At 35.2% G+C, this 27,382-nt stretch overlaps 2 protein-coding genes and 1 pseudogene across 2 annotated transcripts; all 3 read left to right on the forward strand.

Annotated features, from left to right (window-relative positions):
• The first annotated feature begins 1,344 nt into the window (after nt 1–1,344).
• On the forward strand, nt 1,345–2,383 carry LOC133315370 (pentatricopeptide repeat-containing protein At5g61400-like; annotated as a pseudogene).
• Nucleotides 2,384–14,826: 12,443 nt separating this feature from the next.
• Nucleotides 14,827–16,182, forward strand: LOC133315371 (putative pentatricopeptide repeat-containing protein At1g74400). Its single transcript, XM_061516973.1, has one exon. It carries the CDS (start codon nt 14,827–14,829, stop codon nt 16,180–16,182), a length of 1,356 nt encoding a protein of 451 aa, XP_061372957.1.
• A 6,033-nt stretch (nt 16,183–22,215) lies between these two features.
• Nucleotides 22,216–24,882, forward strand: LOC133315375 (galactoside 2-alpha-L-fucosyltransferase-like). Its single transcript, XM_061516980.1, has 2 exons — nt 22,216–22,463; nt 23,370–24,882. The coding sequence occupies exons 1-2, from the start codon at nt 22,229–22,231 to the stop codon at nt 24,815–24,817; spliced, it is 1,683 nt and encodes a 560-aa protein (XP_061372964.1). The 5' UTR covers nt 22,216–22,228; the 3' UTR covers nt 24,818–24,882.
• The last annotated feature ends 2,500 nt before the right edge of the window (nt 24,883–27,382 follow it).

Raw genomic sequence — 27,382 nt, forward strand, 5'->3', positions numbered from 1 at the left:
CAGAGCTTCGATGATATTTTTTAGGACTCCGCGAGAGGGAAGGCATCGCAATTTGCAACCTCAGCTTTTTGACGTGTAAACTTGGAACTTAATCAGGAACAAATCTTTGGTGCTATTGTAGCACCAAAGATTCAGTACATCCCATAATAAAAATATTACTAAGCTAAAGTTTTATTTTTTCTGATAATTTTTTTTTCTCTCCTGTGATATGTAATGCTCTCGTTGATGATGAGATGCAATCTTGGTGCAATAGTAGTACCAAAATTTATTCCTTAATCAGATGCTGGGAGTGACTAACGTGGGGCCCGTTTGGGGGTGCGCTGTGCGCATAGGGCGTGGGGTAGGTAAAAGGGCGACGTGGAAAGCGAGTGGCATGAGAGAGGTAAAAAGTGCAATAGAAAAAGAGAGAGTGTGGAGAGAGATAGTTGGGTAGAGATAGAGAGGAGGCCACGTCGCTTGCAGATCTTCCTCATTCAAGCAAAATCAAGATGTCAACTAGCTGTACAAAAAAAAAAAAAAATGTCAACTAAAATATCCAATCACTCTGAAATCCGAATCAATTGAATAGTTCCGAATATCTATGGTTAAAAATTAGTGTAAAAACTTAAAAGAAAAAATACTCTCGTGTAAAAATGGGTTAAAATATTGCATAAAAACATAAACATAGTACAAATATAAGTTTTTGTGTTTTTACTTAAATAAAAAAATTGAATTTGAAACTTATTTTTAATTTTCCCCAAATTAAAATACACAGTATCTTTTTCTAACTATTTGAAGAAAAAAACTATCACGAAGACCGCAATTGCATAGAAAGAATAAAGAGAAGACACTAGGAGTAAGGGTGGTCATAAGGCCACGGGCCCGACCTGTCTTTTAATGGATTCAAACATGAACTTGAACTCATAGCCCATTTAACTAAAAGGCTTCAGGCTTTAATGGATAAATTTGGCCTGAAAGTTTTACAGGTCGACCCGTTATATTAATATTTTTTTATATTTTAATACTAATCAGTTAAACATCCCTCTCTCACTCTCATGGTCATCATTTTACAAAGAATGCACATGGGCGATGCACGACTTAAATACACACATTTTCCATGGGCGTTTCCCTTGCATTAGTTGGGTAAATAGTTTGCCAAAAAAATAAAGTGTTATATTTCATTTTTTGCACTACAAGGATAAAAAAGCCCCGCCATCCACATTCTAACGTGTTATTACAATGGGTGTCGTAGAAGAAGCCTTGTGGGTGTATAAAATGCTAGATTCTTTACCCATGTTATAGGCTTGTGATTCTGAGTGGGAGGTGTATAGGGACAAGGTATTGCGTGGATTATCTCCTACTATTATGACCTATGGCGTTTTAATGTGATGTTGTTGCAAACAAGGTGATTTTAGCAATGCATATAAGGTGTTCGATGAAATGGTTGAAAGGGGGATTGAACTAACGATTGTGATTTACAATATTCTTATATGTGTCTTTTGCAATGAGGGTGAAATGGAAGAAGCAGAGGTCGTGTTTAGGTTGATGAGGGAATCTAAGGTGACCCTCGATTTGTATACTTATAAGATTCACATGGATGAGTATTGCAAGATGAATGGTGTTAAACGAGTTTTCCACTTTTATCATGATATGCTACTGCAGGGATTGCACATTGATGTTGTGAGTTTTGCTACTCTGATAGATATTTTGTCCAAGGTGGGGGATTGAAGATTGCTCGAAATTGGTGTTTTTCCTAATAATATACTTAAAATTATTGGATCGATGGCTACTGTAAGGCATGGAACTTGCCTGAAGCAATGCATTTGCATGTAGCAATAGAAAGGTACAAAATCTTCCCAAATGTTTATACATACAATATACTCATAAAGGATCTATGCAACTCATGTAGATTAGAAAAAGCTAACGATTTAATGGAGAAAATGGGCAAAGTAGGGATCCTTACCATTCTGAGACATACAATGTAGTAATTAATGGATACTGTAAAACATGCAATATGGAGAAGACTATTGAGGTGTGTTCCCAAATGAATAAAAGAAAAATAGAACTCGATGTTATAACATTTTCTAAATTGATTGATGGGTTTTGCAAGAAAGGAAACATAAATGATGCAATTGGCTTGTACATAGAAATGGTAATCAAATATCTTGTGCCTAACGTGGTAACTTACACTGCTTTGATTGATGGACACTATAAGGTTGGGAACACCAAAGAGGCTTTAAGATAGCACATGGAGATGCTCGATGTAGTACTTACACCCAACATGTTTACAATTATCTATTTAATTGATGGTCTTTTGAAAAGTGGAAGGACATATGATGCAATTAAACTTTTATTGGAGAAAACTGGAGTTGATTGCCATGGAGGCAAAATGGATATAAACTAATGTTCTTGTTAAAATGGAATTTTCAGAATTTTAAATGTGTTTTGTCTTGTGCTAACAATCACAATTGTAGAATATGGATCAAAAGATCAAGTTCAACCACAGGAAACAATGAATCTAATTTCTTCTATCTATTCTATCTTAGTTTCTTGAAATTCAAAGTATTTAATTCTTCAACTAAAGATTCAATCACTACACCAAATTTAATTTTGAGCACACCAAGTAACTCAAGTATCTTTACAACAATTAACAATCAAGAATCAAGCATCATAATTCTAAATTTCATGAATTTCCCTTTTTATTTTCGCATCCCTTCATTTTACCTGATATAGATAGCACTTTCCTGCTGAAAATTAAGTTCTATAGCACTTTTCAAGAATTTTCCCAAACCCAGAATTCAAATCCAATCAACCTTGTTCCCTGGTGTTAAACCAGATTCGTGTAAGTCAAATTCTCAACTTTTACTCCAAAATATCCCTAATCGTAAAGCAATCAATTAACAAAATTCATAAATCTCAATTTCCCAATCAAAGATCCATGAACAAAAGGTTTAAGAACCATTCTCATAGCCCTCAAACAAAAAGAATTTTGCTAATTTAAAAACAATAACATTTATAACAGTTATTCTAATTAATGGATACTCCTCAATCCATTCATAATTCCAGAAAAGAAAATTAGTTATTCATGTTAACAGAAAATGAAACCAAGAAATTCATTAAGAAAAAGGACATGTTCCTTGCTTACCAAAGTCTAAGTGTAGAAAACAATAAAGGGAAGTTAAGATACAGACCAAATTGTTGAATTACAGAGCATAAGAACAAGAAGTCTATCAGAAATACAATCGAAACTTGAAATGGACTTTATCTTGGCTTCCTCCGAGAACTCATTTTTGCATGTGTTGATTACAAAGTCAGTATTTTGGAACGACAAAGGATCTTTGGGAAGACCTGAAAGAGCGATATTCAGTTGCGAATATACCATGACTAAATCAACTCTGCACCAATCTTGCTAATATCAGACAAGATGGAATCAATGTTAGCACCTATTACACACGTCTGAGGGCTATCTGGGATAAGATAGATGCAAGCAAAAACCAACCTTCTTGTACGTGTAGAGCCAAATGTGCCATGTCAATTTATAATAGTGATGAAGCTGAAAAGGAAAAGGTTTACCAATTCCTTATGGGGTTGCATGATAATCAATTTGGTGCGTTGAGGACTCAGATTCTCAACTACCCAACCTTTCCTAATTTAAATCAATCCTATGCAGCTGTGGTTTAGGAGGAGACGCATCGGGATATGTCAAGAAAAAAGGATGCGAGAGCTAAGGTGGTTAGCTATGTTGTTCAGACTAATATAACTTCTCGGGAAAGAAACAATCGGAGGATGGTACCACAAGAACAAGCAGATCGTGAATGAATCCCATGTCTTCATTGTGGGAAGACTAATCATGATCCTTCTAGATGTTGGACAATCAATGGATATCCTTCTAACAGAGGAGGCAGTCGTGGAAGGGGAATGGGTCGTTCATCAGGGGGTCGTTCCAACTACAAACAGGCTCGAGTTGTGCAAACAAATGGCCAGACGCAACGGGTCCGCGCTGTTCAAACCGTGGGAGAACCTCAGCAAACTGGTGCTTATACTATGCTTACAACTGATCTTGTTACAAAGTTGGTTGCTTTAGTCAATCCACCTCAATCAAATGACAAACTTTAGGGTAAGTCTGTTAATTTCCAATGGCTTGTAGATAGTGGAGCTTCATAACACATGACAGGTTCGAAAGATTTGATGCAAGACATGAGGGCTATATCACCTTTTCCTATGAGTTTTCCCAATGGTACCATGGTTCTAGCAGAGCAACGTGAGAATGTGGTTCTTGATTCATCTTTTATTTTGCATGATGTTTTATATGTGCCACAGTTGCGGTGCAATTTGATTTTTGTGTCCCAATTATTGAAAGAAACAAACAACAATGTAATCTTTTCTGACAAGGGTTGTGTATTACAGGACCATATGTTGAGCCAGACGATTGAACTAGGTGACAACCGAGCAGGGGTCTATATGTTTCACTCTATGCAACCATCTATTGCTGCTGTTCGCACTAGGGAAACTACAGAAGTATGATTAGGACATGCATCATATGAAGTTGTTTCTCTGCTTCCTTTTTCTAGTAGTTCGAATAAAGAAAATCAAAATAAGGCATGTGATATTTGTTATCAAACCAAACAAGTTCGTAGTATGTTTCCTTTGAGTTTTAGTAACATTAAAGCATGTTTTGATCTTATTCACTGTGACACATGGGGTCCTTATAAAACTTCAACTTATTTTGGCGCTCATTATTTTTTGACAATTGTCGATCGATTACAGTAGATGTATTTGGGTATACATGCTTGTAGATAAAAGTGAAACCTTTTCCAGGTTGCGAAAATTTATTTTCATGATTAAGACTCAATTTTAAAAAATAATGAAGGTGATTCGGCCTGATAATGGCACAGAGTTTAAAAATAATAATTTAACCAAGTTGTACACATATATGGGCATTTAAAGTCAAACATAATGTGTTCATACATGAGAACAGAATGGAAGGGTGGAACGAAAACATAGACACATACTTAATGTGTCTCGTGCGTTGTTGTTGTTTCAGGCAAACTTGCTGATTGAGTTTTGGGAATAAAGTGTCTTTGCAGCTGTTTATCTTATAAATCGAACCTCATCAAAGGGTCTTATTGTTGGGTTTGCTCTTTTACTAAAGCCCAAATGGGTTATTAGTATGAGAAGAGCCCAAGGAACCTACAGCCCAATGAGCTAGGGTTTCTTGGAACCCATATAAATAGTACCTCTTAAGTCATCAGCCTCCAAGGTCTTTTTTGTGAGAAAGAGGCAAGCTCTGAATCTAATCAGTGCCCACACACTTCCCCTTCCTCCTCGAGAGATAGTTTGGAAGATCTGCCACAGTCCAGCTTCAAGGAGGTTGTTCGTGCTGCGGCGCTGAGGTGAGCTGTTCGTGAAGAGGAATCCTACAAGGGAAGATTCTACACGAGACCTGCGCACCGAGAGGTAATTGTGAAACAAGGATGATTCGGTCAGCATACCAATGTACTAGGTCCTAAACCGCTTCCGCATAAATATAAGATTTCCTACAATTGGTATCAGAGCCTTGGCTGTACATTGGTATGTGAATCTAGTTTCACTATTCATGTAATTAGTTTTGCTTCTTGAAATGTGGCACCTAGGGTTCTAGGATTATGGTATGAATCTAGCATGTGTATTTTATAATTCATTTTCATAAAAGTTTAAATTTTAATCGGTAAAAATGCTTTAATCCATGGTTAGGGTCTCTCGTGTATTTCTCGATTTGTAACAAGGAGGCTAATCCCATATGATTAGGTTTCCTCCTTGCTGTTTTTGTTTATTTTTGGAATTTCTGTGTATTTTTTCAATATTTTGTAAAAGTTCAACATCGAGAAATCGCGAGGAAGATGCGCAGTCATCACTGTCGGAGACTTTTCAAGGACTTCCCGATCTCGGAACGGGACGATCTATATATGGTTGGAAAGAGGACGGAAAGACGAACGCAACGGTGGGTGGATCACCGCTATTGGAGACTTCACGCTCCTCCACGCGCCCCCACAAGCAGATGAGAGTGGCCGCCACTCTCCGGAAAATAATGGGAGAGTGAGGGAGCGTCCGGCCACCTTTTTGGGTAGTTCCGGCGGCTGTGCACTCGTCTCTACGTGGCGGTCCTTCCCCTGGAGTTTCAGCCTGATTTGACTTCGGGTGACGGCGCGGCAGACCTGACGGCTAGGGTTCCTCTTTCGCGTCCTAGGGTTTCTCGCCAAAGGATTGGGTCTTTGGGCTTTTGGGCCCATGAAACCCTAAAGGGGCTTGAGACAGATACTGTGGGCTAGGCGAAAGTTGAATTCCAAAGTTGTAACATTTTTTTTATTTTCTTTAAAATAGGAATGTCATGGATTAAAGTAATTAGATTTTATTATTTAATGCTTTTATTGATTGGTATAAATTATATGATTGATAACATGCTTTATTGCGATAACATGCCATATAGACTAGGTGGTGCCATATTGTTGCATAACTTGTATGATTGCATGAGCATAATAGCTATTATGTCTTCAGCGACTAGTATGATAGTTATTATGGGATTATTTTGATTTTAAATCATCCTAAGAAATTAATTAATAATTATTATGATTTTTATTAAAAATCTAGATTAATAATTGAATTAATTAATTTTGGATAATTAACATCAAGACAAATAATCGTTATGGAAATTATTTTGATTTCAAATTATCCTCATAAATGATAATTATTATGATTGTTGCAATCTAGATTAATAATTAAGTCAGCTATTTAGATGATTTAAATCTAGAAAAATAATTAGAGAAAATTTCCTAAGAGAATTCTTTTATTTTGCTAGTAATTTGTGGGTTTTCTGAAATGGTCATGGAATAACACACGCTGCATACAACATTCATGTATCATGATTGTTTGGAGCACACGCTGACGTAAAGTGACCGGATTTCAGGACCTTAATGCTTTCAAAATTATGTTAAGCTTAGTGCACGTTTATCGGCGCTCTTACTTATATAGTTTTTGAAATCAAACAAAGGATACTCTCAATTAAATAATTCTTGGAAATTTGAAAATGTTGCTTATGTTGAATGGAAGGAGATTTAAATAAAGAGATTAATTTAACCTTCAAGCGCATTATAAGGACCATTAATAAAATAATCATGTGAAGTCCCATCGAATAAGCATGATTGGATTTTATTAGATTGGACCTAAATAATTATGGGAGGAGATTTAAATTAAGAAATTAATTTAACCTCCAGGCGCATTGTGGGCCTATCAATAAAATAATCATGTGAGGCCCCAACGGATTAGCATGATTGGATTTTATCGGGCCTTAATAATTTCAAAATTTTAATAAAGTGTTGTACGACCCATCGTCGATAATACTAAGTTATTAAAGATAATTTTGAAATTAAACAATGAATTCGACAGGGCTTATGAAAATTCTCAAACAAAAATGTTGAATGGGTGAAGGTTTTAAAAATTAATTAATTTTAAAACCTGCGGGCTCCATTTGTGGGTTTATTAGTGAAATGGTTATCGCTGAAGCCCCATCGGATAAGGATAATCAGATTTCACTAGATTAAATCTTAATAATTTCAAAATTTTAGTAAAGTATTGTACGGCCCATCGTCGGCAATGCTTAGACACTAAGGATAATTTTGAAATTAAACAATGGTTAATTACGTTCAACTTTGGTAAAATTGTTAACCCTCCCATCGAGGCTCTGGCAATGGCACTGAAGGCCCAAATAACAATTTTGGTTTTTACAAGTGACTTGCCCATCGTAAGCCTTGTAAAGATAAACTGAAGGATTGTTAACAATAAACAAGAGTAGTTATGAGAATCTACTTGCACTTCGTTTGTTTATTGCATTATTTGTTTGTAATCGTGTGCTTTATATGTTTTTCAGAAAATATCTTAGAAATGATTTTGAGTCGAAAACCTCTAGATAGTACCAACTATGAATAAGTGAAAAGCAAATTTTTGATATTGTTCTAAAACATGGAAGCTAAAATTTGTCCTGACAATGCGAGGGCCATAGGTAGATATGGTAGTTCGCTGCTATATTATTGTCAGTCTTTCCAAATACTTGCAGAAGCAAGTGTACATGATTAAGAGTGGAGTAAAAATGCTTCAGACTCTTAATGACATGTTTGCTGCGTCTAGCAGCTCTGCTAGACAGAATGCAGTCGGTGCAGGTTTTGCTAAGAGTCTTGTTAAATCCAAAGGGAAACCCAAGGGTGGTAACAAGAACAAAATGACTTGGTTATCAGTTGTCAAACCAGTTGCTATGAAGAAGCCGCAAGGCAAGTTCTTCAAGTGCAGACTGAAAGAAAAATTGCCCAGAGGTGATGAAAAGAACCTGACATGGGCATATCAAGGCCTGATCAGTGAATGAATTATTGATTCATGAATCACTGATTATGTTTGTTACTCTTTGTAGTAGTTCAAACATGGCATGCCTGTCAGCAATGGACATAGATATTTTAAGCTTGAAAATGGGAACTTGTGTCTGCATTTGCAGTAGGACAAGTTATTTATAAGACTATGGTTTTGGGTGACTGTTTATTTGTTCCAGATTTCAAGAGGAATTCAATTTTTGTTAGTTGTTTTGGTTAAAACATGGGTTGACAATGCAATTGATTCCTCAGTTACATTTCGAAGTTCATCTTCGTCTTGTTTGTTCTGGTACATTGTTTAAATAGTCTTTATTACCTATGTCCTATAACCTTTTTAAATTTGTTATGTTGAATGGAAGGATGATGAACAAGAAATTTCACCAAAGAAATAAAAGTTTGAAGTGAAACATAACTTTGGCCTTTGTGATTGAGTCATGTTATCTCAAGTAGGAAACATGTTTTAGTTAAAAGAGGGACTGAAAGTTCAATAATCTTTTAACTAACAGCTACGTGTTAGTCCTATTTGGAAGGTAAAGTGGCCAAGCAATCCTACAAGGGCCAAGAAGGTTTGCGCAACTATTCAACTGGAACTGGTACATACTAAAGTATGTGGACCACTTAGCGTTCAGACCAGAAGAGGTGATGAGTACTTCATTATATGAATGTTTACTCTGGATTTGGACAGATGAACCAAGTGCGCTATAAGTCTAAAGCTTTTGAAAATTTCCAAGAGGTTTAGTCTGAGGCAGAAAAGCATGTAGGTGTTCAAATCAAAAACACTTTGGTCTGACTAAAGTGTTGGCTACCTGTCTGGTAAGTTCAGGTCTTACCTGATTTAAGAGGGGATAGTTTTTGTAACTGTCAACTCTAAGAACGCGTTAGTTGAATGAAGTTGCAGTATGCAAAAATCAAACATTTCTAGACTTGGTGAAGATCATGTTCAGTTATTCATCTTTGTCAATGTTGTTCAAGGGAGATGCCTAAGAGAAGGAAATGTACCTTCTTAACTTGATTCCGTCAAAGTTTGTTGTAAAGGCACCTAAAGAATTATGGAAAGGGTGCAAGCCCAGATCAAACCATATTCGGATTTAGGGTGCTACGGCACACGTCCTACAACAGCAGTCAAATAAGATGGAATCTTGTATGGAGGAGTGCATATCTTTTGGCTACCCTAAGAGAACTAGGGATGATTTCTTATTTAGTCTTAAGGACAAGATAATCTAAGTGAGAACTCACATGATTTTCTTAAAGGAGGAGGACTAGATGAGAAATTATAAGCTCTTAAGTTAGGTTATTCTTGATGAGATTTATCTCAGATCAAGAATTTCCAGAATCTCTAGAAGCTTCATCCACTGTTCCCTTGATTGTTCAAGAGGGGATAGATATATCTCTAAGTGAACAAACAAGAGAACCATGATTGGAAATTCAACATGATAATATATAAGTGAAACTAGTAGAAATATTAGTATCACATGTAAAGGAACAATATCATGGATAAACGGATCCTCAAGAAATTGAAGATCCATCATTTGACCCACTCTTTGTTTTACCTATAAATACACAAGGTCTAGTGCAGTATATTCGTAGTGGGAGAAAACCTTGTTAACTCTCAAGTTGTCTCTTGTTGAGTGATATTGATCCTACTAGTTACGATAATGCACTAGAAGATGTTGTTGATCAAGTGTTGCTCAGGCTATGAACAATGAGATGAAATACTTGTATTTCAACTCTGTTCGGTCCTAGTAAAGACACCAAGAGGGGTAAAATCCACAAGGTGCATGTGGACATAAAAGGCAAAGAGAGGATGACAGAAAGGTGAAAACCTTCAAAGCTAGCTTGGAGGCATTTTTTGCCAGACGCCATGCTTGAGTCTATCCAGATTCTCTTAGTTGCTATAAGTCTCAATTATGAGATTTCATTTTGGGAGTTGGATGTCAGGATATCTACATACAACAACCAAAAGAGTTTATAGCAAATGGGTAGGAACACACGGTATGCAAGTTGTGAAAGTCTATTTCATAGACTTAAGCAAGCATCCAGGTCTTGAAACATCAGTTTTGATCAGGTTATCAAAATTTTGATTTTGAGAGAACCTTGATGAATGATGTGTATTTGTATGTAAAGGATACAACGGAAGACAGTAGCTTTTCTGGTACTTTATGTAGATGATATGCTCCTTATTAGAAACAATATGGAGGTAATATCAAGCATAAAGAGTTGGCTAAGTTAGTGTTTTGGTATGGAAGTACTGGGGAAGCCAATTATATTCTTGGTATAAAACTCTTATGAGACCGGAAGAATAAGTTGTTGGCATCACCTCAGGCTACTTATATTGACAAAACCCAAAATTCAACATGAGAATTCTAAGAGAAGAATTATAATTCTCAGATGTGGAATTCATCTTCCTAAGGAGTGACCAAAGACTTCTAAGAAGGATGAATGCATGAGCAAGATATCTTATGCTTTGGCAAAGGTAGACTCACGCATATCATGTTGGGCGTTAAACCAGACATCTGTCACGCAGTGGGAGTAGTGAGATAGTACCATTTTGAACCTAGAGGAATACTAGATTATTGTTAAGCATGTACTCAAGTATCTTTGGAGAACGAGAGATTATATGCTGGTATATTCTAGTGGGAGTCTTGAAAAGCTGAGTTTTCAAATATTCAGTTATTTCAAGTCGATATTGACTCAAGAAAATCAACCTCGAGCTATGAGTTTTTCACTAAACTCAGATAGCATTAGAGGTGGATCTTGCAGACCCAGTTACTAAGAGTTTGCCTGAACTTGTGTTCGAGAGGCATGTTACTTCTTTGGGTCTTAAGAGGATCCCAGACTTGCATTAAGCAAGTGGGAGTTATTGGTTTCATTGTGCTCTTGGAGTAAGACCATGAAACAATAAAATAATTTTCTGAATTTCATAAATAAGGTTTTATTTATTTATTTTGCGCACTATTTACAAACATAAAGGTCCGGATCAAATTGTGGAGTATATGATCATATGGATACGTTCATGGAGGACATGATCATATGTTCTCACAATTGATGAATGGATTCACAGCTGTTAAATAAAGTTGGGCACTTTATTTAGGCTGCAATATTTTATGAAATGGTTTTGTCCGAATCATTGGAAAATATTGGTGTGAATTAACATTCACATTGAAAGGATCAAGGAGAGATTTGATTAAGGTTGTTTTTCCTGTCATAAGGTATCAAATCTCCAGTTAACTATAGTTATGTGATTGCTCTTAATCCTGAGTTTATTATAAATAGGTAATCAAATAGTTTTCATTCTTTGATTTACCAACGGGTGAGGTTCGATCTATTGACGGCCAATAACTCGGTATTTTGGGAGTGAGATTATTTGATTATCGGTATTTATGAGATAAACAACATGGAATTTGTAGGATATGTCCCCTTGATATGTTTCGGTACTTGGATATTAAAGACACTGGCCAGTGCATGTAATCCATTAAAGAAACTATCATAGTCAAGGGAATAAATAATTGATTGAGTTACAGAAAACTTGTCAATCAATTATAGACATTCTACAAAGGGGCGATGCATATTCATGTTATAAGTGTTGTTAATCTTGGAGTTCAAGTTCGGGCTTTTAGTGGAGTAGCACCGAATTAGATAATCATTCGTTGATTATCAGGAGCCTTGATTAATAACAGATGGTAGATCCCCAAGCTAGCTTGAGACAAGGGATGGGGTATTTTTCGGATAGATGATGACTTATGGGTTACATGATCTTGGGTTTTACGACTCAAGTTTGTATCCAAAAGAGCAAGTGGGAGATTGTTGGGTTTGCTCTTTTACTAAAGCCCAAATGGGTTATTAGTATGAGAAGAGCCCAAGGAACCTACAGCCCAATGAGCTAGGGTTTCTTGGAACCCATATAAATAGTACCTCTTAAGTCATCAGCCTCCAAGGTCTTTTTTGTGAGAAAGAGGCAAGCTCTGAATCTAATCAGTGCCCACACACTTCCCCTTCCTCCTCGAGAGATAGTTTGGAAGATCTGCCACAGTCCAGCTTCAAGGAGGTTGTTCGTGCTGCGGCGCTGAGGTGAGCTGTTCGTGAAGAGGAATCCTACAAGGGAAGATTCTACACGAGACCTGCGCACCGAGAGGTAATTGTGAAACAAGGATGATTCGGTCAGCATACCAATGTACTAGGTCCTAAACCGCTTCCGCATAAATATAAGATTTCCTACACTTATAAATCGAGCATTTTTAGCCGCTGTTGATGCAGGATATGAGCTATGCAGTTCATGTTTTATCATAGTTCATGTAGGCACCACGTGAGACACATTTTCATGAGGTTACTCGTGTTCTGCGTTATATAAAAAAGAGTCATGGGCAGGGTGTTTTGCTGCCTTTTATTAGTGATTTAAAGTTACATGGTTATTGTGATTTAGACTGGGCATCATGTCCCCTTACACGGCGATCTGTTATAGGTTATTTTGTCATGCTTGGTCACTCTCCCATCTTGGAGAACAAAGAAACAAGTCACCGTGGCTCATTCTTCAGCAGAGGCTGAATACAGGGCCATGGCTGCGGTTACTTCAGAGTTGATTTGGCTTAAAGGATTTCTCATGAGCCTTGGAGTTAATCATTCTGGTCCTATGGATCTCTTATGTGATAATCAAGCAGCACTTCACATTGCTGCTAATCCAATATTTCACGAGCAAACTAAATACATTGAGCTTGATTGTCATTTTGTTAGGGATCATATTTCCGCGGGTCATATTGCTATAGCACATGTTCGTTCTCAGTCTCAGCTGGCATATTTGTTCACAAAGGTTCTTGGACACTCAGCGTTCCATGGTTTTCTTCCCAAGTTGGGCATTTCATTCTTACATGCTCTAACTTGATGGGGAGTATTGGAGGTTATGCTGCTGTTACATATTTTGAATTTAGAATTTAGAATTTAATCTTAGAGTATTACGTTTTCATTTAAAATTTAATATAATTTAGAGCAAATATTTTGAATTTAATTTAGAGTATTACGTTTTGATTTAGGATTTAATACAATTTAGAGTTAATACAATTTAGAGTAGATAGGATTTGTGCATTTTGAATTTTGAATTTAATGTAATAGAAGTTGATTGCGTTTTATATTTAATAGGAGCTCATTACGTTTTGTTAGAAGTTGTAATTTTATGAGTTGGTTATAGATTGTCGCAAATTCAAATTTATTTATAATTTCTAATTCTGAACCTATTTATTGACAACATTTCAATGAAATGAACAAGAGTATGTAGATACCAACTTTTATCTCATAGTGGCTGTATTTTATTGGGAAGAATTTATGAACAAACGTTTCAATTTGAGGATAACACCAGTTTTAAGCCTTCTTACATTTTTTGTTTTTGTTTTTGTTTTTTTATATAAATTTTAAAGTAATAATTTGCACTTTTACGACTCCAAAATACAAATATTGGACTTTTGACCCTTATAACCCTTTACTAATAAATAATTACTAAATTGACCTTCATTATAAACTATTTCAAAAATTTAACCCCCTCAAAAAATATAACATCAATCTGCCCCTGTTTGACCGTTGACCACCAAGCCTACCCGGGTACACCCCTCCCTACCCAGGTATTTTTTGAAATTTTTTGTATACCCGGGTAGGGAGGAGTGTATCCGGGTATTGTTCTTGATTGCTTGAATTATTTACCCGGGTAGGGATGAGTGTACCCAGGTAAATGTTCTTTATTTTAGTGATTAGTGAGTCATTACTTAATTACTTGCCACGCGTTCTCTGTTTCTCGTTCTTTATGGTTTCCATGAACAACGTTAGTGTTCATTTCTTTACTTTTTTTTTTTACTAAGCATCTACCTAATTAACTTATCTAAAAATGCTTTCGAGGAACCGCAGGCATTGGCACAATATGTGTTTGAATCATTGTGGGTTAATAAGAAGAAGATTTAACCGGGTACACTCATTCTTACCCGGGTAAATAATTCAAAAAATTAAGAAAAATATCCGGGTATACCTCTCCCTATCCGGGTATACAAAAAATTTCAAAAAATACCCGAGTAGGGAGGGGTGTATTCGGGTAGGCTTGGCGGTCAACGGTCAAACATGGGCAGATTGATGTTTTGTTTTTTGAGGGGGTTAAATTTTTAAAATAGTTTATAATGAAAATCAATTTGATAATTAATTATTAGTAAAAGGTTATAAGTGTGGAAAAAAAAACCACAAATATTGGGTAATGAATGTTCAAAAGTGTCACGAAACTAAATTCATGAATTCTCCCAGAAACTCGAGTTTGCCACGTGTATAAAGTCTAAAAAATGAAAAGATATCAAAACCAAGTGGCTGATTGAAGCCGATTAGCAATTGGATTGTTAACAATCGTTGCCCAACAGAGTGTGTAAAGGGTGTTGACTCGTTAATTAACTACATATCATTGATGAACTTGAATTTATGACACTGATCATTCATGACCCAATTCAAATGGTTCAACACTTTGCTTCAAAAGAGTGCGAACAAATTGGTTGATGCCCCCATGTCCATGTGGCATCGAAAAGCTCAGTTCCACATTAGCCTCAAACCACCAAAGCCAAACCAAACCCTCAGGAAGTACCTTGAATGCAACAACCACACCAAAGTGGTTAAACTATTCAGATCCTTCCTTAGAAAAAGAGCCACTTTCAACTCCATTGATAGCTTTTCTTTCCTGTTTGCCATTAAAGCCTGCAATCGGATACATTCCTCCATGCAAGGAAAACAATTGCATGCCCTTATAATAAAATTTGGATACGAAGCCATAGTTCAACTCCAAACATCCCTTCTCAAAATGTATGCTGAACGGGGGAACCTGGGTGACGCACACCAAGTGTTCGACGAAATACCATCTAAGAACATCATATGTTGGACATCTTTGATTTCTGCCTATGTTGAGAATCACAAACCATGCAAAGCTTTACAACTGTTTAGACTGATGCAGATGAACAATGTGGAGCCTGATCAAGTCACTGTAACTGTTGCTCTAACTGCTTGTGCTGATATTGGGGCACTTGAAATGGGTGAAGGGATCCATGCTTTTATTCGGTGTAAACAAGGGATGAACATAGATTTGTGTTTGAATAATGCTCTCATAAATATGTATGCTAAATGCGGGGATATCGTAACTGCCAGGAAGTTGTTTGATAGCACAAGAAACAAAGATGTCACAACTTGGACGTCTATGATTGTGGGGCATGCACGGCATGGGCAAGCACATGAAGCTCTTCAACTTTTTTCAGAAATGAACATAAAGAGGGACAAGAAAAGCTGGAGTTCCTGCACCTATATGATCGTTCCTAATGATGTAACGTTCATAGGAGTTTTGATGGCCTGTAGCCATGCAGGGTTGGTTGAGGAAGGAAAGCGCCATTTTAGAAGTATGACTAAAGATTATGGTATACAGCCTAGAGAGCCTCACTTTGGTTGTATGGTGGATCTTTTATGCAGAGGTGGGCATTTGAAAGAAGCCTATGAATTCATTATGGAGATGCCAGTGCCTCCAAATATGGTGATTTGGCGAACCTTGTTGGGGGGATGCAGCCTCCATGGTGAATTAGAGCTAGCTGCAGAAGTTTGGCATAAGCTGCTCAAGTTGGACCCTGGCTATGTGGGTGATAGTGTTGCCATGTCTAATATTTATGCCGATAAAGGCATGTGGAATAAGAAGATGATTGTTAGGAATAAGATAAAACAATCAAGAGCTCCTGGCTGCAGCTCAATTGAGGTGGGAAGTGGGGTTAGTAAATTTGTGACTGCAGATAATAATCATTCTTTAATGATTGATATATGATGTTCTTGAGCATTTGATCAGAAGCATTAAAGTTTATAGTTACTTGCCAAGGCCTTCTAGCCTCTCATAACATCCTTAAAGGCTTGTTTAATTGTACAAGCAAAATTCAACAGAGCTGCTTAGGTTTTTTTTTTCTCATCCCATCTCATCTTTAGTTGGGAAAAAAAAAAAAAGCTGAATGGAAACAAACTCAGAGACATTCCAACAACAAAAGTGGTACTAACATATATCTCACAAACCAGAAGTAACCTTCAGATGTAAAGGTCAGTACGGTAGGGGGTAAAAATGAAAGTTAAAAATTTGGGTCAATCAAATTATATTGAGAACTGAACATGATTGTTTTACCCATTTTTCTATGTTTGGTATGGACGTATGGTGTTTATGGCAATATTGCTTTGCTTTTAGAGGTGTCACCACCCAAATTGTGTGGGTGCGTTGTAGAAAATTCTTAGGTGGCCTGAAAGCAAGAAAATATTGTTGTTCTGTAGTATTGGATATAAATTACGACAGTTATAACATTACAATTATGGTTAAAAGACCGAGATAGTCTACATAGTTGAAATAACACACATTTAATGATAGAGTATGATTTCCCTTACATCAAAACCACTTTTTCATAGTCTATAGGATGGATCTGCGCAAGGTTAACATCTTTTGGAGAACTAATGTGGTTACATGATAATCTGTTAAAGGACTTCATGACAAAAATTTAAAAGACAGATCTGACGGTGATATACTGATATGTTAATAAAACCAACCAGTTCCACTAAAATACCACTGAACCTATAATGTGTCCGATTTATATGACCTAAAAGATTGGATGTACAAAAAATCATTAATAGAATCAGTCAAACTGATGCAAAACCAATTAAATCGGTTTGAAACCTTTTTTGTATAAAAAATAAAATAAAATAGACATATACGATAATAAAGATTTTACGGCGTCGTTTTGAATATCATATTATGTTTAAACATTTTTATGAGATATGTTGCTTTGACATCGGTGTAGGTGTTAAATTAATCGTTGATTTTTATCAATCTAACAATTATAATTTATTAAAAATTAATAATTAATTAATAAGTGTGACCCAATAAAATATAATCATTAGATTCACGAAATAATGGTTAAGATTTAATGTCAAAGGATCTTGTCCCTATTTGTATATATAATTATTAAATGTTATAAAATTTACATGTTATCCTATTACTCAATTACTAAATATATTAATTTATTATTTATTAAACAATATATAATTTAAAAGGTTTAATATTTTTGCTGAATAATTTTTTTTCTGCCACACTCACATGAGAATGAGTCGGTTTTATTATATCTCATTTATTTTTTTTTCTCTTTTTTCTCATTATAATGAGATTCATTCATTTTTATGTCAGTGTGACAGAAAAAAGTTAACAAAAATATTTTTCCATAATTTAAAATATATTTAATTATTACAAATTAAGCTGGAAATTATACTAATATATTTTGTTAGTATATGGATGTCCTAGAGACAATCTTTTAATTAGATTAGGACATATGTGGACCTTTGTATTGTCGCAAATAAATAAAATCACTATTTATCCTGTATCATATTTTATCTCAATATTACTGTTAATATTTTATATGAGTAACTGGATAAACCCCTTGGAATAAAATAGGTATCTCTTGAGTATCTGTGATGAGATCACGATCATGAGGATTCAAGGATACTAGATATTTATTCCTAATTTTATGTTCCTAGTCTAGAGACACTGAGAATGGGGATCAGTGATCTCGGGTAAGACTAGCACGACTTATCTACTTGTATTCGGATGCAAGGTAAAGACCTCATGAGCTACAGATATGGAGATGTCTTAGCTAAAGTCGTGGGTGGATCTATAAGGGTATAGCTCGCACTGAACAGACCCACAAAAGAGACTCTATAAGGAAATCTCACAGAGAGTATCATTAGAGTAGTCTCTTTATATTTGGGGTATGTCTTTCCTTAGACCAGAAGTTATTACCTAGACTGTGTTCTAGAAGGCATGCTTTGACTGTATACCTCGTCTGCCTGAAACATGGAGACTCATAGGTATACTGTTGGACTTGTCCTGAAAGAGCACAGGGCTAGGGTGATGAGCTGAAGGAATTCATCAAATCTCTGTGAGAGATTAGGTTATCTGTAAACCGGAGAATCTATGCATAGTGAAAGAGATCATGAGATGATCTGCCTTTAGAGTCAGTAAATTGAAGATTCCCTATTTCGAATAAAGCTTACCCTAAACCGCAAGGGTTGATATGCTTCCTTACCCTAGGTTTTATGGGAAGGTAACCGAGACGAAAAAAAATACATATGGCAACCAAATATGTGTAATAGGATGATCAAGTCATTAATCTAACTAGCTCTGGGGCAACAAAGCATTGCTAGTGCTTTGTGTTGTCATTAAATGGGTTGTGGGCTTGTTGGGCCCGAGCCCATTTATGTCAATGGCTATGTTGAACCTAATGGGTCACACACTAACACCTTAATGTCATGATGATATAGCATTAAAGGTATTGGGCCTAATAATGGTTGTTAGCCCAAGATAAAGTTTGGAAGCCCACCTAAGAGGGAGAGGGCGCATGGTATTGTTAATGGGCTTGGATGGTCCAAGACATTACTAATTAATTTAATTAGTTAAATTAATTATCAAATATTTAAATTTTAATTTTTGAATTTGAAATTTGAATTTGAATTTTGAAATTCGAATTTTGAATTTGAAATTTAAAATTTGAATTTTAAAATTTGAATTTTGAATTTTGAATTTGAATTTTGAATTTTGAATTTGAAATTTGAATTTGAATTTGAAATTTGAATTTGAAATTTGAATTTGAATTTAGAATTTAAATGTTTGAACGTTTGAATTTAAATGTTTGAATTCGAATTTGAATTGGCTATGAAAAGTTGTTTCATAACAAAAGGATAAGATGAGATCTTGTTGGAACAAATCTCTTGTATCAAGAGAAGATCTATGGATATCTCCAAGGGCTGATTTGGGGCGCCATTTTGGTGCGAGATGATTGTCATATCTTGTCAAACCAACAATCTCCAATCAGATTTGGTTGTTGAGAGAATCAATGAGCTAGTTGGTTTAAACTTGAATGCAACAGCTCAAATGTATCGGACCCTTTTTGGGCTGAATAGGGGCGCATGAATTGGTGGTCATATGATGACCATTGGTTCAGAATTTTGACTAGATAAAGACCTAGTCTTATGAGGATTCAAAGAGGAGGTTGTTGGGATTTTTGAATTGCAACAACTCCACCTTTGTCTCACTCACTTGTGCGCCACTTTCATTATAAGTAAAGTAAAAATTTTGATTTGATACACTAACTCTCTCACTCTCTTGTGCGCATACTAGGGGTAAGTTCTCCTTAAGGTTTTCAGAAAAAGACCTAGCCAATTCTACTCCAATCCATTCCCCACTCTTGTGAAGTTTTCATGCTGAAGACTTCACTCTTCTAAACACATTTTACCTAGCCTTCTTCTTCACCTATTGAGCGCATAGCAAGCCTCTTTGTGGTGGTCAATTGGTGGCTTGACAAGAAGAGTTCTTGCATCTTGACGTGGGTGGTGTGGATCAACGTTAGAGGGTTTGAACCCTTCAAACCTAACACTGATCGTCTTGGAGTTTTGAACTCACAAACAAAGGTAACATCATACCATACTGTCATAAAGCATGATTCTTGATTGCATGTGTGATTCCGCATAAGAAAAATTTTGTTTCTCCTTCTGACATGCTACGGCCTTCAAAGCCATTTTACTTTCATATTTTTCCCCATACTAATAATCATAAACTATTAACCAGTATCTTACTCATTTCAATAATTGAAAACTCAATGTAGCGATGAGTGGTCTTTCTGATTATGGAAGGAATCTCCAAAATGTTGTTGAACCTGGTCATTTAAAATCTCAAGGGTGTGTAAAAAAATTGGTTCACTTGCCCTGCCCTTGATCTGACCTTAATTTGACCCATAAATATCTATTTTTTTTTAACTGGTTTAAATACTGACCCACTTTTATTTAAGTCATTTTTAAACCTGACTTGTTTTAATAATGACCCATTGACCCAAAACTTGACCTATACCCATTATGTGAAATAAAGAAAAAAAAATCACAATTACATTAAAAGAAAAGTTTTAATGTAAACGATTACGTCAAAATATTTTACAGAAAATATTTCCATCAAAATTCTTCGCAATTTTTTTTTTTTGTCAAACTTTTTTACGGAATCTAAATTTTGTCAAAATATTTCGCAAAAAAACATATTCATCAAAAATTTCAACGAAACACATTTCCATAGAAATTTTTTGACGGAAAAAAATTTCATCAAAATTCTTTGTAGAATTCAAATTTCGGCGAAAGTTTTCGACGAAAACATTTTCGTTAAACTTTTTGACAAAAAAAAATTTTCGTCAAAATTTTTAGCGAAACACATTTCCATCGAATTTTTTTGACTAAATATTTTTGTCAAGTTTTTTCATAAAAAATATTTCCATCAAAATTTTCAACGGAACACATTTTTGTCAAAAATTTTCGTAAAAATTTTTGACAAAAAATATTTCGATAACAAATTTTGATGGAAAAAACATTCTGTCAAAAATTCTTTAGAGAATCTAAATTTCGTCGAAAGTTTCGAATGAAACATATCCCTCAAAACAATTTCCGTCGAAATTTTCGTCAGAACTCATTCTATTCGAAATTTTGAACGAAAAATATTCCGTCAAAATTTTTGACTGAATTCTTTTTTCGTTTAAAACATTTGATTGAGGAAATCATTTTCGTCAAAACTTTTGACGTAAACTAAATTTCGATAGCATTAGAGAAAAAATTCCGTCGCTTTTTTGACAAAAAGTATTCTGACGAAAAAATAATTTTGTGACGAAATTTTTTTCGTTTGCAACGTAAAAATTTCGACGAAATTTTGTGACGAAACCAAGTCAAAAACAGGTTAGGTCAGATTTGACCTACTTCAGGAACCAAGTCAGACCCACTTCAGAAACCAATTCAGGTCAGATCCGACCCGGTTCTGAACTAGTTTAAAAAAATCCAAACCAAGTCAGACCTGACTTGGATCAAATTAAAGCGGATCAGATCAAAATACCTGACCTACAATAACCAAGTTGGGTCGAGTCGGCACAAAAACCTGACCCGACCTGACCCATGCACAGCCCTACGCCCCACTATGGGATAGATCCCATCATTGATCCCTCCTCTTTTCTTTCTTTTTTTGTATTTAAGATTGAGCTTAGTAGTTAGACTCTGTATGCAAGTTGACCCCCTGACTCTCCTTGAATCTGTGACTCCCGGGTAAGAGGGATCAGAAGAGGTTGTTGTATTTTTGTTTTTAATTACACACGAAAAATATTGTTTGGTGTCCAAAGAAAAATAAAAACTCGCGTTGCCTAAATCTAAACTAGATTTGAAATCTGAAACTTTCTTCTCTCCGAGACTTAGATGCAGTCTTCTTGATCCGGTGATCTCCTCTGCCGTAGTAGTGGTTCCTCCTATACTCTTCGACATTCTCTCTCTCTCTCCTTCGCCGTGCTGGTTCTTCTCTCTCTATTGTTGATTCGTCGAGTTGTCGCCTCTCCTCCGCCGTTCTCTATTAGGTAAGAAATATTCTTTCACATGTTATTGTAGATACGTGAAATGAGATGATGTAAGTTTGATGATATAATTTTTTACTACTAACTTTATTGTATTATGTGTTTTATATTTTTATACTTTGATTAGCTTATCTAATATTAACCTGTGGACATAATTAGATAGATAAATTATGTTAAGTATATTTTAAATTGATTTAATTTTTTTATATTTTTCATATAAAATATATATTTAATATTTTTTTAATGTATAAAACCGAATAAACAAAGTAACTGAAAACCCTCAAGTGAACACGTCACACCAATTTTTGAACACTGTTACAGGCTTATAGCAAGTGCATAAGACCGTGTTTGGGTGGAAGAGCAAAGCATCGCAACCAAATCCATTGCGGGTTTGGGAGGTGAAACGACAGTGCAGTTCACATGAAGAGGCTTCATAGGAATCACGACGACGAAAGCTTCTCAGATTTGGACAGTCGATCCTCCTCAGTTTCCATAAGGAAAAGCTCCTTTTTCAGTTTGACGCGCCTCATGTCTTTCTTTCTTGTTTCTCTCTTTCTTTTCTCACTCTCCTTCCTTCTTCGTCACGATGCTGTGCCCCATTCATCTCCAACAACAACAACAACTTCTATTCTGCAACTCAAACAAACTCAACAAGGTTTTCTTTCTTTCTTTCTTTCTCTGTTTTTTCTTTTCTGATCTGTGGATCTGACTTCAGGACTTTCTTTGATTCGGTCTTAATTTGTGATTTTAATTTGGTACACACTTTCTGAAACTTAGATCCTAGTAACTGTGTGGCCCTATCTTTTTATTTAATGTAATGTAATGGTCATAGTGCCGATGAACATGTTGATGCTAAGTTAGATTTGTTACTGATGAATGACGAATGTACAACCTGAGTTGGTTATTACTGAAGTAAGATGTTGATTTTTGGGTGCTGTCCTCTCTTGTTTACGCATTTGTTGGTTTTCTCTTAGTTTTGTTTGATATAGTATTTGCAATTGCATAATTGAATGAATATGAGAGCTAGGGCTTAAGTTTGGTACTTAAATGACAACAACAAAATAATAAAGAATAAAAATAATAACAATAAAAGTGAAAACTGAGAGAACGAATGGCTATTATTTTAGGCACGAGTTTTCCAATTTGGGCAATTGATTCTCTTTGCTAGCATTTAATCAACTTGTGTTTCATATTTTGCATTTTTTGTTTTCTTCTTTTTGAGATAAACAACAAGGAAAAAATCCAAATAAACAAAAAGAAAAAAAAAAAAAATCAAAACATGAACTTGTGATCCGAAGAGGAGCCTTGGCACATCAGTTAATGTTGTCGCCATGTGATCCGGAGGTCATAAGTTTGATCCATGTGATCAGCCTCTTGCAAATTCAAGATAAGACTACATATTATAACCCTTCCTTGGATCTTGGGCAGAACGGGAGCTTTATAATACCAAGTTGCTTTTTCTGTTTGTCTGATTTTTCCTGTATCCTTTTGTTTTAGATGTTTGCTTTTCCTCCTCTCCATTCATGGTCTAATAATGGATTTCATCTTCTCTGACTTGTAGGTTTGAACAGTAATGCCTCTGATTCTATTGAGTTGCTAAATGATAAACTACTCGGTGGCCTTCTAACAGCTGGGTTTGATGAAAGATCTTGTCTAAGTAGGTATCATTCAGTCGCATATCGCAAAGGATTATCAGGAAATCCTTCTTCTTACCTCATTTCTAGATTAAGAAAATACGAAGCTCTCCACAAAGAATGTGGACCTTCTACTAAATCCTATGAAAAAATGGTGAAAGATCTTAGGTCTGGTCATTTAAGTGAGTCCTCAACTTGTAAATATGTAGTATGGATTTCATATAGTGGGTTAGGAAATAGGATATTGACCTTAGCTTCTGCATTTCTTTATGCTCTCCTCACAAACCGTGTTCTATTGGTTGATCCTGGAGTTGATATGATCGATCTCTTTTGTGAACCATTTCCAGATGTGTCCTGGTTTCTTCCTCCTGATTTTCCTCTTAACAGTAAATTAAATAATTTTAATCAGAAATCTGCTCAATGTTATGGAAAAATGCTGAAAAATAAATCAATTACAAATGCCACTGTGTCACCTTTTATCTACCTTCATCTAGCCCATGACTATGATGATCAGGATAAGCTTTTCTTCTGTGATGAAGACCAACATTTTCTCCAGAAAGTACCTTGGTTAGTGGTGAGAACAGATAATTACTTTATCCCATCTCTATTCTTGATGCCATCTTTTGAGCGGGAACTGAGTGAACTCTTTCCAAACAAGGAAACAGTTTTCCATTTCTTAGGTAGATATCTGTTCCGCCCCACGAACAAAGTATGGGGACTTGTTATCAGATACTATCAAGCTTATTTAGCTAATGTTGATGAAAGAGTAGGCATCCAGATTAGAGTGTTTGACACTGGAACTGGGCCATTTCAACATGTATTGGATCAGATCTTAGCTTGTATTTTGAAGGAGAATCTTTTGCCTGATGTTGACCGGAAGCAGGATATTATTAGTTCATCAGGAAAGCCAAATTCAAAAGCTGTGCTGATGACATCCTTAAGCACTGGTTATTTTGAAAAAGTAAGAGACATGTATTGGGAATATCCTACCGTGACAGGAGAAGTTGTTGGCATTTATCAGCCAAGCCATGAAGAATATCAACAAACAGAGAAGCAGATGCACAACCAAAAAGCTTGGGCAGAAATGTATCTTTTGAGTTTAACTGATGTGTTGGTCACTAGCTCATGGTCTACTTTTGGCTATGTGGCGCAGGGGCTTGGAGGTTTAAAACCATGGATACTTTACAAACCTGAGAATGAAACAGCCCCTGATCCTCCTTGTCAACGTGCCATGTCAATGGAGCCGTGTTTCCATGCTCCTCCCTTCTATGATTGCAAGGCTAAGAGAGGAACTGACACAGGTGCACTTGTTCCACATGTAAGGCACTGTGAGGATATGAGCTGGGGTCTTAAGCTTGTAGACAATTATGGTTAGCTTGTTCCCCATGACTGTCAAAACTTGCTTAGATTGTTGCAAATTTTGTTGTGCGATAGAATTAATTATTCATTTTAAATTTATGTTGTTTCCTACGAAAACCATGAAATAGAACTTTCTCAGTGCTATCACTATTTTATAATTATTGAGTGGATAATATATTAGCATCTGCGGATTGCGGGAATGACTGATAACCGGTTAAGAAAATAGACATATCAAGTAGAAAGTAGCATGTGACTTCTGAGCTCATACATTGGGTAGTAATAAAAGGGAAGGGAGTGGGTGGGATCACTTTTCTCTCTCTTCTCTTTTACGGCCTCATTTTTTCTCACGTGTTGACCAAATAATTTTATTTTCGGTTTGCAGGGGAAATATTAATTTTTAATAAAAATAACAAAGAGTAATAAAAAGATGGGATTGATTAGTCTCATTTAATAGAAGATATCTTATCTTCTATCATACGAGATTATTTATAGTGAACCCGGACCACCATTTTTTAGTTGGTCTCGTAGTGTAAATAAGAGGGTAAAATTGAAAAAGGGGGAAAATAACAGGAGTAAAAAGGAAAAGAAAAAAGTAATGATGTGAGAGGGAGCACCAAAAGATTCAGTGGTCCTGGACCATATTAAATATTTTCCTATCACAGACACAACAAAGCATGGGTCCCAGCCATTTATTAAAAAAAACAATGCACCCAAATCGATGTATCAGCTGGAAAGGAAACTTCTCTTGGGTGACATAAGACTATCTTTTCCCTAAAAAGATATACAAAACACACAAACATCAAACTTACAATTTTTTTTGTTTATATAAAAAGGAATACACAAAATATATATCAATAGAAAGGGATAAGTTATTTTACTAATCTTTTTTCTGTCTATTTTTATATATCACTCTCCAACACCATTAAATCAGAATTTAAAAATAAGAGAGAAAAATAAATGTTAATTAAGATTCTCATTTAATGGTCTTTTAGAGTGGTAGGCAAAAAAAAAAAGAAAGATAGAATAACTTATCTCCAATAAAAAATCTAGAGTAAATACCGTTTTTGGTCCCTAACAAAAAACACGGTCCTCACTTTAGTCCATTACAAAAATAAATTAGCCAGTTAGTCTCTAACAAATTCAAAGTGGACCCATTTAGTTGAAATCGTGGTCCCTCACAAATTCAAAAAAGACCCATATTAGTCCCTCAAAAGGACTAAAATGGATCTATTTTGAATTTGTTAGAGACTGACTGACTAATTTATTTTTGTAAGAGACTAAAGTGGGGATCGTATTTGTTGTTAGGGACCAAAAAATGTGTTTACTCAAAAATCTATCTAGCTTAAAAAAAAAAGAAAAAAAAAACGATATTTAACACTGAAATTTTGGTGACGTGGTGGTAAAAGCAATCTTACTTGTCTCTGATTTTTTTGACTCGTAGATAGGTTCTAAATACGTGAGAAAACTTATCAGGGGCATAGTTATGTCAGGTCAAACGTAGCCTAATACTTTTAATAAAATATAATAGACTCAAGCATAAAAAAAAAATTTCAATTTAAAAAATATGTCATAAGTTTTCTTCTTTTATAATGTCTGGTATGTAAGTTTATACGTCCGCAAGAGCTCTTAAAATGGATAAATCAGTCTCGTTAAGCCCTAACTCAGTTAGGGTCAAATAAATCTCAATAATAAAGGTCCACACAGGTTAAAAATTCTATTAGTTAGGGCCAGTTCGTGGGCCATTCAAAATTATAATTTCATAATTTTTTTATCATATTCTATACATTAAAAAATATTTTATCAAATAAATATTTCAAACTTTCTTAACATATTTTCTACTAATTATAATTTTTTTAGTAAAATAATATTTGCACACAAATATACAAGTGAAAATGTAAACAAAATTTAATATTAAGTAAAAAAAAATTAGTTACTACATTTACTAAATTCATTATTAAAGGATGCCATCAAATAAATATTTTCTCACTAGGAGCCATAATTGAATACAACAACTCTAGTAGAAAACTAAAAGTAACAATGAAAAAATGATCTTAAGACCAGTATTAAATAATTGCTCTTGGTATACTATATATTTGAAAGTAAAACTATTAATTTTTTTCGACTACTATCGTTACAAACTATTAATTTTATTGATGGGCAGATGAAATTCTATGTTAAAACATACCATTGCTGGAAAATTCATTTTTGTTGTAAAATATAATGGATGACCTTTCACATGGTTCATAACACAAATCTTTATTTTTCATGACATTTGATGTATTCTATAACTATCACACTAATAGAGTGTTGAATTGTAGAATACATCCGCCTTGTAAAATATTATGTGTGACATTTCACATGAATTATGGATGACCTGTCACATGATTCATAAGACGTGACTCTTTGTTTTTCATGACCTTTGATGTATTTTATAACCATCACACTAATCGTGTGTTGAATTGTAGAAAACATCCAAGGGGAGTGTTGTAAAATATTATGGATGACATTTCATATGTATTATGGATGACCTTTCACATGGTTCATAACATGTGACTCTTTATTTTTCATCACCTCTGATGTA

Source organism: Gastrolobium bilobum, unplaced genomic scaffold (assembly GCF_033153095.1).
Source record: "Gastrolobium bilobum isolate Gb01-03AN ecotype WA unplaced genomic scaffold, APGP_CSIRO_Gbil_v1 utg11851, whole genome shotgun sequence".
Taxonomy (NCBI): domain Eukaryota; kingdom Viridiplantae; phylum Streptophyta; class Magnoliopsida; order Fabales; family Fabaceae; genus Gastrolobium; species Gastrolobium bilobum.